At 33.9% G+C, this 18,269-nt stretch overlaps 1 protein-coding gene across 1 annotated transcript in view; it reads right to left on the reverse strand.

Annotated features, from left to right (window-relative positions):
• The window catches only part of LOC108729365 (frequenin-1), a 50,162-nt gene that overhangs the window by 10,582 nt on the left and 21,311 nt on the right, over positions 1 to 18,269 (reverse strand). The window contains exons 2-3 of the mRNA XM_018458433.1: positions 557 to 581; positions 220 to 268 (exon numbers count right to left, since the gene is read on the reverse strand). Coding sequence (XP_018313935.1) covers positions 220 to 268; positions 557 to 581 — 74 coding nt within the window. The remainder of the gene's footprint in view (positions 1 to 219; positions 269 to 556; positions 582 to 18,269) is intronic.

Genomic DNA, 18,269 nt, shown 5'->3' on the forward strand with positions numbered 1-18,269 from the left:
CATCCAATTGAATTCTATATTACTCTAATAATAATTATAATTTTATAGTCATTCTTCTTATTAACAGTAATAATTCTAAAATGAAACTCCTAATCATAATAATTTTATCATATAATTATCACAAGTACCAAATACTTTTTTGTTAGTGAGTAAAAGTTTTTTCTAAATAAAAGGAAAGGAGAAAGTTAATATGATTTAAATATATTTAACAATGCATACCTGTTCTGTTAATAATCCATCGGGGCAATCCTTCAGGAATCCTTTGTGCCTACATAATACATAATAATTTTTATATAAATAATTATTTAAAGTAAAAATTTTGCGTTGTAATAATAACTGAAAATTACGAAAGAATTTTTTAAATCTACTTTTACAGAAAACTTAATCTTCTTAAGTCTGTTTTTATAAGAATTTTTTTATTTTAACTTAGCAAAGAACTAAATCAGTTCTGTCGTAAATTATTTTCTTCTGATTATCGGCGGAATCCTTAATCATCCTATCCAAATTCACGCAAGTTAGTATAATAGTCTATTGCTTTTCTTAGAGCCAAACTTACCATTGACGAATTTCCTTCTCGGTGACTGAAACAGAAATAAGGAGGAACATTTGAGAGGTAATTAATTATTGGTTGTTCGACGTGTATATAGTAAGATTGGGTTATTCCGCGCGTGAAAAGTGCCTCCAGTAAGAAAAAGCGCAACGGAAAGAGTTACTGAGAGAGCGGGCCGGAGAATTATTGTTCTCCAGTGCTCGCCAGGCTCGTATCAACTGCCGTGTGATTTACTGCACGACGGATTTACTCGGTAAATTCAGTACGGAGGTACGTGTCACTGAAAAACCCGATTGTTCCGTGAAAGCGATCAAATTTTTATACGGTGCCGAGGGCGAGCGGGTCAAAATCGTTTCTCTTTACGTCAGCGGACGAAGAGTGGGACGTTACGTTCTCCTCTGCGTTTACTTCGACAGACATGAAACAAAAATGTATCCCGACTAGAAGTGACTGATTTAAAAAAAAAAAGAAAGATCGCCGCAATGCAGGAGCGATTTGTTTGGTGGACTGAATTTATTTGCGCGAAGGAGGAACCAATATTATTACTACGAAAACAATCGATAATGGCGCTTGTCCCTCAAGACGGATGTGCGTTCTGAAATAACGAAAGTTTTCCTTTGAATCTTTGTATTTAAGCGAATGGATTACTCGGCGTTTCTTTTTTATGGTGGCGGTCGAAAAGTAGGAAAAATAGGGGAGGAAGATTTAAAAAGTGTTTTGTCAATTTTTCTTAAATTTTTGAGTTCATATAAAATATTTGTCAAGGTGCGTTTTTCGATAAGAGTAAAGACGGCGAAAAATATTGGTCTGACGTGCTAAAATCGCGCAAATTGATTTGTGAAATAGGTTTCTGTATATCGCTAAAGTTTACTCCAAACTAGCGGAGATATTTTATTTTTTAGCAAAATACCTTATTGGAATTGCATCTTAATTGATAACTAAATGGTAGGTTACCCTCTAAAGTACACGTGCCGTGGAGTAAAGCACTTTGATTCCCCACGTCAGCTGAACCGAATGTGTTATGGCGGAAGGAAGGGACAAAGGGTAAAGGGCGTAGAAGACGCGAACGCTCGAGATCGATAGAACTACGAGAGAACATGAAGAGTTTTGCGGTTTATATGGTAATCTTGCGCCGTCCCGAGTATACCATTAGCTTTCGCAAACAGTGCAGCTTCCCTGTCTCGTACGAGAAGAACTCTAACTGTACCGGATATCACATGATCTTCTGTCCTAATCAGGATATTATCCCGATCATGATAGTTCCGCAACTTTTTCTCATTCTTCGAGACTAGGAGAAATGTACAGGAAGTTTCTCGACACCACGTTTTCGCAGGATATTTTGCACGGAAAGAACGGATTTGCTGAAGTATCTAAAAATTTAGATAGTCACAGATCTGAAAATAATTTTGTTGGACCATTAAAATAATTATATAAAACGCTCAAGCTGGTTGTTAGAATGTCAAAACTTTTTGCAGAATTATGCTTGAGATTCCTACGTAATTATTTTAATGGTCCGACGAAGTTGTTTTCAGATTCATATTTTTAGCTAAATTATTCTTTGTGTGAAAATACACGGTAAAACATTTTGTATTTGTGTTAAAACCTGTCTACTCAAATCCTTGTTAAAATACTGCGTTGAATTTTTAACATATCTCTCTTACGGAAGTTTAATACTGGAAAGAAGTGATTAATTACTTATTTTGAATAAAAGCACAGATAAGAGCATCGTTGTTCAGTGCTTTCAAAACTCAAAATAAGTAATTTCTAATTATTTTATTAAATTGGCTAGTATTAAATTGGATTTTTGTAAGGTTAACTTCACTAAGTGTTAATTCAATATAATGTGATTATACGATGTTAAATTAATGCCCCTTACAGAAATTTAATTTAATACTTTATTTAAATACTTTATATTAAATTGATATTCAACATTTCTTAGTGACAAGATAACAATTTATAAGTATGTGAACAAATAACAAAAATAATATATTTTTAAAACGTAAATTCTAAGATAAATGAATAAAATGTGTTAATTTAATATATTGTAAATGTTAATTTTATTGCAAAAATATGCTTCCACAGTTTATGTCAATGTTACATTTTTGTGTTAATTTTTTACATGATATTTATGTTAGTCTTTAACATATTTAGCTTGTATTAAATTAACACAAAAACTTGGACCATTTAGGACACGTGAAATGTGTTAAATTTAACACAAATTTTCCAAGTGTGTAAAATCTTAAACTTTTAGAACAAGCCGTCGAATTTTAAATTATGCGAGACAGATTGTCGGCGATTGTCGCGAGGATCGATTGCGAGCTCGCGAACGCACCGACCGATCGTTATTCCTCGGAGTTGACGGGGCGGTGGCCCGATGGTCGACCGAAATATTCCTATAACTATGCAAATGCAATTCGCGTGGGAGAAGGTTTTGTCGGTAGAACGATTCGGTCGTTGTCGACTCTCTTCCCAGGATTTCTCGCGACGCGAAAAAGGCTCGTTTGAACCCGGACTATCAATCTGCGCGTAATGCACGATACCTAATATGAATATTGAAAGATCCTTGATGTGCTGCTCTGTTTTCACCTTCTTACTAAATCTCTCTCGCATTTATTTCTTTTACTAATTAACCGCCAATTTCAATATCTCTAGGGATATCAGTCTCGTACTTATCTCAAGTACGATCAAGCAGTTTACGATTTCCGACATGGAATCATCATTCATCGAGAAAATTTGGGAAGCATATAAACGGAGCGTAGCAATGAGTCACGCGACTTCGATAAGAACGAAAATTCTCTCGTTTTTCGTGTGATTGATTCGTGGCCGATATTTAGAGTGACACGCGAATCGCCACGCCGGCTCGGTTTTCTCACGACTCGTTCAATTATTCTATTATACCAATGCAGTGGCATAACACAGCGGCCGTTTCGTGGCTCGTTTATAAACGAACAATTTTCAGAGAGTATAAAAATACGTTGGCTACAAATTTTACGAATGAGTTATCTTTTTAAATTTCATGGAGTGAAATTTCGCTTGAAAAATGGTGTAATTACCGAATCATTCAAATTAGAGTGATTTTTCATTTAAATGGAGTGAATTCTTCCTTTGTCGGAGAGAGAGAGAGAGAGAGAGAGAGAGAGAGAGAGAGAGAGAGAAAGAGAGAGAGAGAATATTTTCACTTGTAATTAAAGAGTGAATTGGAAATAGTGCATCAAGCAAGAAGAAATTCGGTAAGAAATGTCAACAATTTTTTTTCTTCGAGATAAAATGCTAACAAGAATCTGTGTATTTACTGAGTTTAAATATTTTTTAGACAAAAACTCATTCAAATCTTATATTGAAGTCGTTTTGACTAATGTTTCACTTCAAATGAAATATTCACTATATTAGTTGAAGTTAAACATTTATTCTTATAAAAAGTAAAATGACACTCCATCCCAAGTGGCAGTATTTTAACTATCAATTGGAATAAATTTTCACTCTTTTTGAATGAGATTTTATTTTGAAAAATTTAAAGAATATTTTTGCGAGCTTATGTTTACATACAATTCTCTCTTTCTTTCTAATCGAATTGGATTTCGAATCAAATATACTGATTAAAAGATCGAGGATGCTTATAAAAGATTGGTCGTAGTTACTTATAATACTTAATACTTCGACCGATTTACTGGTCTTACAGGAGTTATGGCATACCAACTAAATTGCATCGCTCTTATCTGTCGTTCACATCCTCCATTTTCCGCCTTTTTCGCACTTTCCTTAAATCCCTCGATATCTCCTTTGCTGAGAATTTTTTTCCTCGAATGAAAAAAATGAATCGCTGAATAATATGATCCGCTTTATCGCATTAATTTGTACAAATGCGTTCGGAAGCGAGGATTAATGGCGGCATCGAGTCCAGTGATATTTATCGCTTAAATATGAAATTACTTTTGCTGCATTACATATGCATTTAATCATTTCAGTGAAATATCGCGAAAATCAATTGTGATAGAGAATGCAAATTTTTTAGAGGACACTATGTAAAGCATTGAACATATAACTGTTAGTTATGTATCGTTGCGTTACATGTATCACATTGTGATACATTAATGATTGACTGTAGAGTAAACGATCTAAAGGCTGAGAGATAAAAGTTAGTAGTATTTAATTTTAAATATCATGCTAGTAGTACTTAATTTTAAATATTATAACGATCTAAAGGCTGATAAAAGTTAGTAGTATTTAATTTTAAATATTATGTTAGTAGTATTTAATTTGAAATATCATAAAAAAGTAAACTCTTTGTAAACTCTCTAATGTAATTATGTCCTTCAGACTGGACGTCACATTCTTTGTTTTTCTATCAATTTATTTGCTTGATCCTTTTAATAAGTATAAGAAACATTGGTACTTTTCTAATATCAAAGTATATATCTGTCGTACGTGTCCAGGGAGTTGTATGGAGAGTAGATTTTTGCAAGTTTCTACCAGCTATTTCTCGAAATATGTTTCCTCGTAATCCTCATATGCTTCGTTCATACAAACACTCCCATTTCTCTTTTTCCCTCCATTCAATAATAACCCTGCGGTAGCTCCTCAAGTACGTTTTCTGTCGCAACGAGCACAAGTTTTTCTAATTTGCGGCTCAACGACACGTTTATAAGTGGAAATGTCGAGGTCTGTCGGAGAGGACCGTTAAAGAAATTCAGTGATATTGCTGTTACACTTCTGTCATCATATGCTAACGTAATCTCAGCTTATTTTCCAGTGGTTGAGTTTAACTTGGCGTTTTTCCTGGCCGTCTGTCTCGTTAGTCGTTTGCATTCGTCGCTCGTTCTGGCGATAAAGTCAAAACTGTCGAATCAATCAATGCATACTCGACAAACTGACGCGATATATTCCTTCACAGTTTCAAATACATTCCGTATTTGCACGTCATATTTTCTGCTCGTGATTCGCTTTAAAGAGACATACATGAGCGACACTAAGCGCGATCGCGCCTCGCGTCAGTTTTACCAAATATCGGGAAAACTTGTGCCAAGGTTCGATGAATTCTTAAATAGGATATAAGACAGATGTATAAACTCGTGACATGTGCGCGGCTGCACTTAGTGCACAGCAATGAGAGACACGAGGCTGTGTTTAATCGCGTGCTGTAAGTACGATGCACGAGACTTGAATTAATGCCGCAGAGCTCGGCTACCCTCACGCTCCACCGTTATTCAAATTTGCTCGTTTCACCAGGGGAACGCCTGCCAACTGACTGTCGGGCTAGGTATGAGGCGTTTATCAAAATGACTGCCTTAAACACGACCATTCTTATTTTAGGAACGCGCACGTTTATACACGGTATTGTGTAATCTCCCGAGACACGTGCATTATTTGCATTTTAATTTTTTGCCTGCCGGAGGCGGCTAACCGAAACTGTATATAATGTACCGTTCAAACTGAAATTGTTGGTCTCGTAAAACTTGAATCTTTGTTAAAAATATATTAAATGCCGAAGTCTAGAGATAAAAAAAAACAGATTTTTTTATTTCGAAGTAAAAAAGAATTTTATGCAATAAAAAGCTGTTTTTTAAATCAAAATCTTAGAAAAAAAAACAGAATTGATTTCTTCGGTATTTACCATTAAAACGTTTAATATTTACGTTATTTCGTTATTATTTAATACTTTCGTTTTTATATGGCTTTAAATATCAAGATAGAAACATCTTTGTGATGCCTAATGAGTTGTTAACGCTTTTTCGAAATTGAATCTAACTATCTAAGGCAATCATCGCTTAGTCATTGTACTTCATTCTAATTGTTTACAACTATCTTTACACAGAAACTTTTTAGAGGAATGCAAAAATAGAATTCTAGAATAATATAATTACTTATATCAAATATTCCTAAAAAATATATATCCAAATAAAAAAACTTTCATGGAGTTTTGAAAAAACTCTGTTCTAAAAAAATCTAATTTTGCTGCATTTTATATTCAAAGTCTTCTAGTCCTTTTTGGTAATTTTTATCTTTATGTGCGTATGAAAACATATTAAATTATTAATTCTTTAATCCAATATTTATTAAAGAATGCTTCAAATTTATCGAAATATGCTTTGAATACAAAATATGCATGTAGTTATATCAGCCGTCAAATTATACAAAAAGTAAAAAAGATTAAATTGGGTAGCTGACGTTTTATGATAATTCGAGTACGAGTAAAATTTTTATAGGGCTCTCAAAAATATGGCACGTTTACAAACTATGCCATTTTCCTTGCGATTTATGTGTACAGCGAACGAACATGTCTTGTGTTAGAACAGTGTTCGTAAAAACAGCGTTATCTTGAGATACTTTAATTCCTTGAGTTTCGGGGTCTATTTAATCATTCGTAGTGGTGGTAGTATCGGATAAGAGAAAAAGCAAAGGCAAGGAGAAGGAAGAGTGCGCCTTTTCAAATAGTTTCTCCGAAAACTCATCTCGATATATACCGCCTTTATTCCACGGGAACGTAATCTCTGCTTATTTTCCTGACGGAGGTGAGGAATCCTCGTCGTCGACTCATTGCCGAGTTTCGATCGATCAGTCGACTCGATCCTTCCGAATGAAATACATCCCGTGGCTTCGAAGGAAAACCTGCTCGTCGATCTTTGTGCAAGTTTTATTAGCCAGTCGGTCGGATAACAGCAAGAAGAAAAAAATCAGACGAAAATTTGCGAGAAGAAATATCCGATCTGATAGCGATTTATTTTTCACGAACCTGTGATTTCATCTCAATGGATAGCTTTATAGACATTTTCTTTTTTTACGACCTCGAATCCATTTCGGCGTATTTTTTTTTTCAGGTCACGCAGGTTGTTCTTTACGAGCCGAAGTGGCAGCGAAATAAAACAAAACATAAAAACTTTTCCGAGAGAGAGAGAGAGAGAGAGAGAGACAGAGAAAGGAAACTGGTTACGGTCGAACAAAAAAGATTCTAATCAAGCAGCGAAAATCATTTCCCGAGGTTGTCTATTTCAGAAAACTGTCAGAAGCGAATTGTTTGTTTCGTTCGCATATAAAATGTGCAAATTGTCAAATGCAGCGATTGTCGTTAGGGATCAATCAAGTTTCGAACTTCCTTGACGCATCGAGCTGCGAAATTTCGCAGTGGCCTGTTACTATCACGGATATAATCTTTATGCGACGAGTGGCCGCATTACTCGAAAATGGCGAACAGTCGGTGGAAGAGTACGGATAATTGCGCAACTTTTTAGCCTCCGTAACGTGCTTTCTTGTGATAATCGCTAATAAAAGTCCAAAAAGCGCGTCCTTTTCGACTGCGTTAAGAAGTCCTCGGGAACCGTCAGGTCGTTAATTAGAATAGCTCTCGAAAACTTAAGCGCCGAGACGCGCACGATGGCATGGAAATAGGAAAACTTTTGAATGGTGTCAACGGCTGTCGCACGCAAAAGGCGATCGCTCTAAGAGCCTATATTGCAAGTCTCCGATCTTCCTTAAAGTCTCGTTAACCCGAAACTGGTTGCGGAGATGTAATTTACGCTTCGGAGATTCATAATCGAAAAACCATTAACCTCATTTCGTGCTGAGTTGTCGGAATTATTAATAAGTTTCACTTCTCAGTTAATTAGAACGAATTATCCTTGAAAATAATGTTACGATTTCAAGTTGCAATAATGACCGATGGAATAATGTGATGGAATCTACAGGGTGATTCTAGTAGTTGAATTAATTCTTTTTTTTTAAGTCGAAAGAGAAAAAGGTGGTAAAAGGAACAATCTTTTACAATTTTATTCTTTTGATTACCTTACATTGCGATATCTTATACTGAGAGAAAAATGTTTCACATTTATATACATATATATAATTGCGTGGTAAAATAATAATTATCTAGATGAAACGATTTATAATTTCATCGTTTATTTAGATAATTTTGAAATAAAATAATTTTTATCTCATCTAAAATATATTTATGTATAATTTGTCTTACTTTTATCTAGATAAGTTTTAATTATCTAAGCGCAATATAGATAACATTTTTTATGCACAGAATAATGAGAGGAATCAATTTATGCTAAAAAAGTCATGATTCCATTTGAAAAAATGTAATGCAAGCATTGATGCATTATTTGAAAAAAATATGATCGCAAAATGATAGATCATACTAAATAAAGTAATACTTTCTTCTATAATTTTTTCTATCTTGATTCAAAAAGAATTAAAACTCAGTCACTAGAATCACTTTGTTGTCATTTATGATATTATATTAAAAAACGTATCTGTTACATCTGTCGCACAATTAAGTGCCTGAATACGGACATTAATTGTTTAGGTAACATTTAAAAAATACTTCTGTATATGTACATCTTTGCAATATTACTGAGTAACGTTTTAGAAAAGCATTTGATATATTTACATATAGATACGATAGATATATATCTTCCTAATACGAAAAGAGGAACAAAAGTGTATTTTCGTATGCAGCACGTACAGAAAATGATGATTTATAAATGTGATGTAAAATGCAGCTCGCGCAATAGCGTACAAAAAAGTTCAAGCGTTTATTCCAGGATTAACGATTAACGCGTTAAATGTGACTATTACGAGCACAATGTATAAATAGGTATCATACTTCTCTTTTATTTTATCACTTTTTATGCGAAAATTTTTGACAGGCCGTATTTCCGAGGTTTTAATGGATTAAATCTGTATTTATCTCATCCGTAAATTATACTTGATAATAAAACATTATTCTAAGAGCGTGTGAGAATATAGACCGACATTTTCCGCGCGTTCACAAAGTAAATCACGTAATTTATTACGCACGTATCCGGATGTATTTTTAAGAATTATTCCTTCAATTAAGTTTAAAAACAAACGCGATGAAAGAAAGAAGATCAACAAAACAATTCGCGAGGGAGCCGAACGTGAATGATAAAAATCCTCGTTTAGGTTTTAAATTACATACTGAAATTCTCGAGCTCGTTGATAAAGGAAAACAAAACGGAAATACAATCTTTTATTGCGACAAAAGAATTGTTTTCCCGATAAAAAAAAAATTATACATTTATTTCCTCTTTTCCCAATAGTTAACGCGCGGAGGTGTGCGGCATGCGGTTCGTTTAAAGGGCATAATACGGACGGGGATGCTCGGTCGCTGCAAAATATGCATCGTTGTAATACACGCGATACGCAAGCTCCTCTCCGCGGAGGATATATAACGCCTGGTTGCACGTAAATGCGGATCCCGTCGCGCGGCTGTATACACTCCGTCGTGTATACAGGTATGCATTTTGTTTGCACACATGCGAGGAAACGTGAACGATTGCGCAAATACGACGGGTGCGCCCGGCGATGCGGCGATGCAACGATGCGGCGGTATCTTCACCCGGGAAAGCAAGAGAACGAGAGAGAGGGGGGGGGGGGGGGGGGGGGGAGGGGGAGAGAGAGAGATTTCGGGCATTATGCACGTGCAAATACAATTTATATATAGATAGTCGTAACGTTCATGAGTTTGCGCACACGACGCCACATCGCCATCCCACTCGAATATCCCGTAATTGGAATAAAGCGAGCGCAGGATTAACTTTCGAAGTTTCGCATATTCCGGTTGGAGATGCGGACCGCAGCGTTGCACGAATTGCACGTAAGTTTTAACGGGTTATCGCAACTCGTTGCTGATTTAAGTCCAGGAACGCATCGCATAGCAGCGCAGCAACATCAAAGTCGCGGAGAGTCCAACCCACGCCCATCGCGGTCCTCTTTGACCGACATTAATGGAGTCCTCATTTACGTCCTAGGTAGAACACAAAATTATAATAAAGTTGAAACGATATTAAATTGAAATCATTTTAGGAAATATCATAACGCCATTCGATACACTTTTTTGTTATCAAGAATTCATCACAAAGTTATCGTCAAAAGTGACATTGATTTTTCTTAAAATGACTTCAATTTGTGATTTTTTTAATTTAAAAAACTATTTAAAAATTATTATTACATCAAGAATTTATCACAAAAACATCAAAAGTTATACCGAATAGTATCATTATGATTTTTCCTAAAATAATTTCCACTTGATGTCATCTCGATTTTATTATGATTTTGTGTTCTACTTGAGAGAGTGCTGGAAGCACTGGCCGCCGGGAATCGCGCAATTTTATCTCCTTGAAGACACACGACGGTCTTGTTCGGAGGGAATTGCGTGATCGCCGTCGTGTTGCATCGTCACTCGGACGGTGTGGTTTGGTCGGCGGATGACCGGGGTCTTCCTTCCTTTCCGAAGGAATTCAATTTCCACGCGAGCGTTATCGAAGAACGTACTTCCATCTCCTACGCTGTGCAGGCCGTAGATCCGTCGCCCGGAGCATCTCGCAGCTTCCTATCGTCGCGTCGCCTCCTATCATCGACATCGACAATTTACGATGCGGCCGCCCCGTTTATCCGATGCAGGTGCACATGCGTACATAACACGCCTCTGCAATTTGCGACGATAACTGCCGCGACGTCACGGCAACGACGACCACGATGACGGAAAATCGTCGACGCGAAAATGGAGTCACGCCTCTTATTAACGAGCCGATCTTGATGTGCTTGAGGAACTGCTCCACGCTTTTCAAGCTTCGTTATCTCGTACTCATTAAAGCGAAGAGGCTTGCAAATGTATAACAATTTATCTCGCGTAGTTAAAGCTCATATGTAACTTTTCCAGAAATGTATTGTGCGTGATGCATAACTTTCGCTCGGAATGTTTTAATTTACATTTTATACATTTAATTTTACATTATTTAATACTATTTAATACTATTTAATTCACGGATATAGCAATTGAAAATAAAAGAGTAGTTACTGTGAATTTTATTCTCGTTAAATAATTAGTTTTTCTTCAACCTGTTCTACTTTTTTTTTGATAATTTAAATGATTGAATAATTTCCATGTAATAATAATCTCTGTTCGCAGAATCGATTCATCAAGCGAATTCTATTCAAAAATTACAACTATACGTTGTCAATTAGCGATACAAGTGAATTATACTGAAGTTATTTACAACTTAAAATAAATGTTCTGTTCGTTATTATAATAGAAAAGTATTGAATGAGCTAAAAAAGAGCAAAAAATAATGAATTTTTTATTAAAGATAATACGTTTTTTATGTATAATACGTCAATTTAACATTAGTAATGTCATATATATGCAGCGAGACAAGTTTCAACCTTATTAAATTTTTCTCATTGTCAGTCACGATTATGCAGAACAAATTATTAAAACTCAAAAACAAAAAAATAATATAATAAAAAATAAAAATAATTTCACGTTTTAATAATTTAGTCTACATAATCAGGACTGAAGACACAATTGTAAAGTTAAAACCGTACAATTAGTAAAGTTAAAACTTGTCTCATTGCATATCAATTTGCTATAACGTCAAATTAAAAAAAGAACTTGTGTTATTTTTAATCAAACATCAATTATTTCTTTGCTCACCTTTAGCCAATTTAATATATTATTACATTCTTTTATTACAATAACAAGTAGGATATTTATTTTAAATTGTAAATAATTTCAATACGATCAACCTGTATTACTAATTGACGAAGGATATTTGTAATCTTCGAACACACAGAGTTCGCTCGGCGAATCGATTTTGCGAACATAGATTCTCAATTCCGTGTATTTCCGCAAAACAACCGGTTACAAAGTGCATTTTAACAGAACGCTTGAATTAACGGCGCCGTCCCGGATGTAATGCGATCGAATCCCCGGGTGAAACGCATTGTGAACGCATCGCGATACACCACGAGAATATGGTAACGATGCGAGCTATTTACGCGGACGCAATTGGGGCAGTGTCTCGCGCAAACATGTAACACAATTACGACAATATCTCATCGCGTTGGTAGAAGCGAATTGAATTAAATTTTGTCGGTATTCTTTGTGATCTTTGCGCACAGTAAACTTGAGCGTGGACAGAAAAATAGGAAGTACAACTGATGCGTGTTATTATATTATTTCATAATAAAATGCTTGCGACGGAAAACATGACAGTTACATGCGGTATGTCATGCAAATTAAATTTCTAGTCGCTTGCGCGCGGCACAGTCTAGTGGTATATTGGATCTCTGCGTGTTATTAGTAGAAAGCGAGAAAGGGGGAAAATCACAAAAAGCTTTTGTTCCCTTCGCGGAATATTGATCCGCGTGGCTAGATTTTTTTCATTACGCGATTATCACTAATGGGAACTACGGTGTGCAATCCTAGTTTCTATCGCAAACAATAGTCTAATTGTTGGAATTGGCTGAATAAGTCATTTAATAACAATCTGTGTAGCGAACAATTAATAGTTAATAATACATATATCAATAAGAAATGAAGTTAATTAACCCTCTATAGTTGACGTCAAAATCTGTAACATAATTACTAGGCCTTGTGAGACTCATTTAATTTATGTTAATTAAAAGCCGCAATTAATTTTAAGGAACTAAAATGACATAATCTATATAAAAGAAATTAATGCTGAGTATATTTTTATAATCTACATTTGCAGATGTAATATAAAGAAAATTGAATTGTTTGACGTATTTTATAAAGGAATTTATATTGAATGGATTCAACGTCAGCTCCAGAGAATTAATGATACGTATGTACGACATACTTAAATAACACGGGAAAGAAAGATTTGTTAAAATAACTAAAAACTTCATTCAGCAAATTTACAGCCGTATGTACGAGCAGCTAGTTTTCTATGTAAAAATAGCAAAACAGCTGAATAAAATTATACACTGAGAAAAAAGTTGTTCCAAAAAAAATAATTGATTTAACTAAATGCAGCGATCATGGGCTGTCGGAAAATATTTGTAATAATTCGAACAAATAACATGTTTTAAATTACAAGATTTTGTTGACATGACTCACGTATATTTAACTAAAATATATAAACTAAAATATATAAACTAAAATATATAAACAATAATAAGATTGAAAGACCGCTAATGTTAAACATAATAATTTTAAATTAAGAAGCGCCATAACGGTCAGAACGTTAAGATGTTGAACTATTGTAAATTCATTTAAATGAATTAATTTCAGAAATGATAATTGCGTGCCGATATGGTTGTCGGACTTTCAACGCAATCAAATCTGAAAATATTAATAATCCCCCCAAATTCCCCAACTTAAAAACTGTAATAAAACTTATAAATATATAAATACTTGAATTAAATAATCACTGCGAACTTTTTAAACGCATTTAATCAAGTTAACAGCTTATTTTCTCAGAGTAGGTAATCATATTTATTGTAATAGCACAGCAAATTTGTTTTAATATAGCAAAGATAATTTTCTACAAAAATCAATGCAATACGTACATACATCAAAATTTTTAACAAAACATAATTAAAATGGCATATACTTTTGCTACTGTAATGAAGAAACTTGTTACATTAGCAATTTTTATTGTCACAAAGAATTAGCTGAATTAACATACTGATAATTGTTTACAGACATAATTTCTTTGTTAACCCATTAAATTCTTTAGTTATACGTATTCAATTCGCATAGCAAGCTATAGCTTTGCTGAATCACTCAATCTATTTTTTTTTTCGGTGAGGGAGTGAAGTTGATTAATCGAAATATTTAATCGAACTACGCACGAGCCACCGTTCGCATTATTTCGAAATCGCATGTCATGAATATCTCCGAATCCGTCGCTAATGTGCTAATTCCTTTGGCAATTTGGCATTAGCACGCGGGACAAATACGGATTTGCGAGATTCGCTGATCGATAAATCGTTGATATCCCCACATTTACGCTACATTTACATATACGTTTACATTACATTTACATTTACGTTCGTGTTAATTCTCGTATGTTGCGTCTTACCTCTTTCGCTCGGTCTCATCTCCTCGCATAGTTCAATTACTGGGATATACATAACGCGGCTTTGACAGATAACGGAAATGTACGTTACGGTTCAGGCTTTCGTGCGACACGAGACATCGCTATTGTCTCGAAACGCGACAAGACAGTAGCACGCATTGCCAGCACGCGCGAGAAGCAAATACAAGCGAGTCACGAAAGTATTGAATTTTAATCTCGATTTTTAATCATCCTTTTTCCATCTCTTTTTGACGGCATTGAGGTGGGCCGAGGTTACGGTATGCGCGATTTATATTGGAAAAAAATATAGTATGTCACATTTTTCATCCACAATTAATTCTGCGTTCAAACGAACAGAAAACGTAAAAAAAATTTGTCGAAAAACGTGTTACATGGACGTCGATCACTTCTAATTAATGATTTGACATTTGCAACATTCTTCACGTGTTCGCAAATACTGCGACTGAATGCGAAGAGTGTCGAGTGTGAAATAGAATAAGGGTGATTATTGTAGCGTTAATTAAAACGTGTAATCCTGCATAACCATTGTATCGTATCTGAGTTATTAATATTTTTTTACTCACGCTGAAAGCGATTGAAGCGTGTAAGTATGTCGCGTAGGAAGAGTCAAACAAAATATCGGATTATTCCGGTTTATTAATTAACATACGTATAATTAGCCGTGTTTTTCCGGTCGACTCGTATCTGTGTGAATGAGTAGGTATCTTCAAGTAGCAGAATATTTGGTATCGAGTTAGCTTGTTTATTATAATTTGCCTAATTATTAATACGCTTCCATCATAAAATCAAATTATCGAAACAATATTGAATTTACAATAGTTTACGTAATGGTTTGATATTATTGTAAAATTCAAGATTTGGTCGTAATTGTTTGATCGCTCGCAGCATTTTCTTATAAATCGGACGAAGGAAAATGTGATTTATTCCTATGAATTGACGATGTCAGCAACTATATTTGAAAATACACGTCTGCTCCAAATGTTCGCGCTTCTTGAATTTTTATCATAGTTGAAAAATTTATGTTAAATTTAATATATTTCATATATGTCTCTCCTAAAATATTAGCATAAAAGATGTAATACTGACACAATTTGTAATCAATGTGGAAGCATATTTCTTCAGTAAAATTCACATTTATAAATTATGTTAAATTAATGCATTTCAGTAAAAATAACTTATATGTTAAATTAACATATTTTATTTAAGAATTTACTTTTTAAAATTATTTTTGTGTTAATTATTCATTTACCATAAAAAATTGTGTTATTTTAATACTAATCTTAAGAAATTGAATATCAATTTACAAAAAATGTTCAAATAATAAAATTATATTATAATAAATTAACACTCAGATATGTTAAAAGTTTGACACAAAAATTTTTATAACAATTGTTTTTAAGACAAATATAAAATATTTTTACTGTGTATTCTCTCTCTAATAATGTTTTTAATATTTTTTAAATAAAACTTGGAATTTTCTGACTATGATAGACCTCTGCATTTGCTGTAATCTCATTTTCATAAAAAAAATCGACTTAAAAAGAAAATGGGAAACACAGCAGAAATAATAGCTATAACTTTGTGAGAAGATCTATGATCATTCGTTTGTTCGTTCGTTCGTTCTATTAGATTGTCCGTCATCCTTATTCTTCTTATCTTTATCTTCCACTCTTGGCATAAAAATGAGAATTGTGTTTGCGCGACCATGGCGGAACGTCGAAAGGAAATTCTAAGAAGAAGTAAAGAGATGGCCCCGGCGCCGAGTAAAAGACTTAGCTCGGCCCATCTGTATTCCATTTTCTAAGAATAAGAAGCTATCTACTGCTTCTATCGGTACTAATGTGCACCGTGTCTCTCCTGATTTTACTACTGGAAATCACTCGGAGACGCGATGGCAAGCACATACGTATGTACAATATATTCGAACAACCGGAAAAAACCTCTCACGGGAGTCCCACATTCCGTGAATGGCATCCCGAAAATAAATGCATTCCGCATTCACTGTCCCGTGATTTTTATTACCTCGGATTATAAAAAAAGCTATTAATTGAATACATATCAAATTTTTTGCAATGTATATTAATTACAATCGCCTACGAAAAATGCATTCTTTTTGTAGTAATTTAGATAATTTCCGAGAGAACGAGATGCTCATAAAATAAAAGTGAAAAAGTTTTCAAGGAAATATAATAATAAACTGGTAAGATGAAACAACTACTTTTTTCAATTATCTTTTATTTTAATACATTTTTTAGAACGATTAATTTTTTATATTGTAATACTAAAGAATATTATGAATTTTGTTATTGAAATAGTTTAACATTGCAGACAACATTTCTTTATCATTGATATATTTTTTTCATGAAAATCCGATTTTATTTCATCCGAATTTTAAAATAGAAAAATAGAGATTAAATCGAAGCTGCAGATCGGATGATGAAAAAGTGATACCCGCAGTGTTAAACTATTTCCATTTTATATAATAGTATAGAAAAGTTAATTTATCGTTCTATAACGTGTATATATTAAAATAAAAGATAATTATATTAAAAAATGAAAAATAGTTGTTTTATTTTACCATCGTTTTTTATATCTTTTTGCTGAAAACTATTATTTTGAACCTTATTATGTATAATTAAAAAACTTTATTCAATAATACGATATATCTTTGTGTTACCGAAAGCTTTATAACCTTTGCTTATAACGCATCTTTTATAAATGTTTAATTTTAAATCCTGCGCACGTTTATATTGAATTTTAAGCAGAATCGCCTTCTGCCTCTTCTATAAAAAAAATAGCAAAATAGAGTTACCAGGAATTTTCATTAAAATAGCGATATTATTGTTATTCTTTAAAATACTCGCAATAATACTCGTGAAGGGAGTATCGTGATCGAGAACGAATTCCCTCGGGTGACAACTGGGTTACCTATCCATTTATATTAACGTGTTAATAAAAATCGATCATATTTTTTATGCCGTCATGGCAGTCGCATGCATAATGTTTTAATATGAAATAAATGAAGGAATTTCAGAAGAAAATACAACTATGGTTGTGCGCATTTCTACATTTCTTGAAACATAAGAGAACGGCCTACCTTTAAATCGTCGTCCGTAACACGCAGTTCGTATTCCAGTTGAGTACATCATGCTTTTATGTTCCATGCGAAACCGGGGTTCGCAAAATTGAACGTGATCGGCATTGAACATTGCAATACGGAACTTGCGGGATCGCCAATACTCGGCATCTTAGATTTTACAGCCAATAAAAATAAAAATCATTTTCATGTTTATGCAAATAGAGATAGGTATTAATTGCAAAATAATTTATTTTATTTCGTCTGTCTAGCTTAGAAAAAAATAGTGACCGTTTTCAAAAAAAGAGTTACAGTAACGGCGTTACAATTTAATACTTTATTCTCCAACCTGCATGTAAGACACTTATTTACACACTTGAATTTTCAGTATAGTTTGCTTGAAATGGAAATTGTGAGATTCACACAAAAATATTAGAAACCAACATCTGCTTTAACAAAATATGACCTTCGCTTATTTGTGTTGAACATTTATCGTTCGATTTTCACTTACTATTGTTTCAAAAGAGCTTTGCTCTTTTTCCATTATCCTTAAATTTTATCGTGTGTAAAGAGCGCTCGTACTTTTTAAACTACGTGGAAGGTTCGAAAAAGAAGTAACTGCACAGTCGACTGTGCAAAAATATTACGCGATACCATTGTATCTTTTTTTACATCGCAAAACGACTTAATGTAGGAGTTGGTAGCTTAATGCATAAAGTGATTGAGTACTCACTTTATCCATTAAAAATCTATTGAATGTATCAAAAAATATCAG

Source organism: Mycetomoellerius zeteki, unplaced genomic scaffold (genome assembly GCF_001594055.1).
Source record: "Mycetomoellerius zeteki isolate Tzet28-1 unplaced genomic scaffold, Tzet1.0 scaffold73, whole genome shotgun sequence".
In the NCBI taxonomy this organism is placed as follows: Eukaryota; Metazoa; Arthropoda; class Insecta; order Hymenoptera; family Formicidae; genus Mycetomoellerius; species Mycetomoellerius zeteki.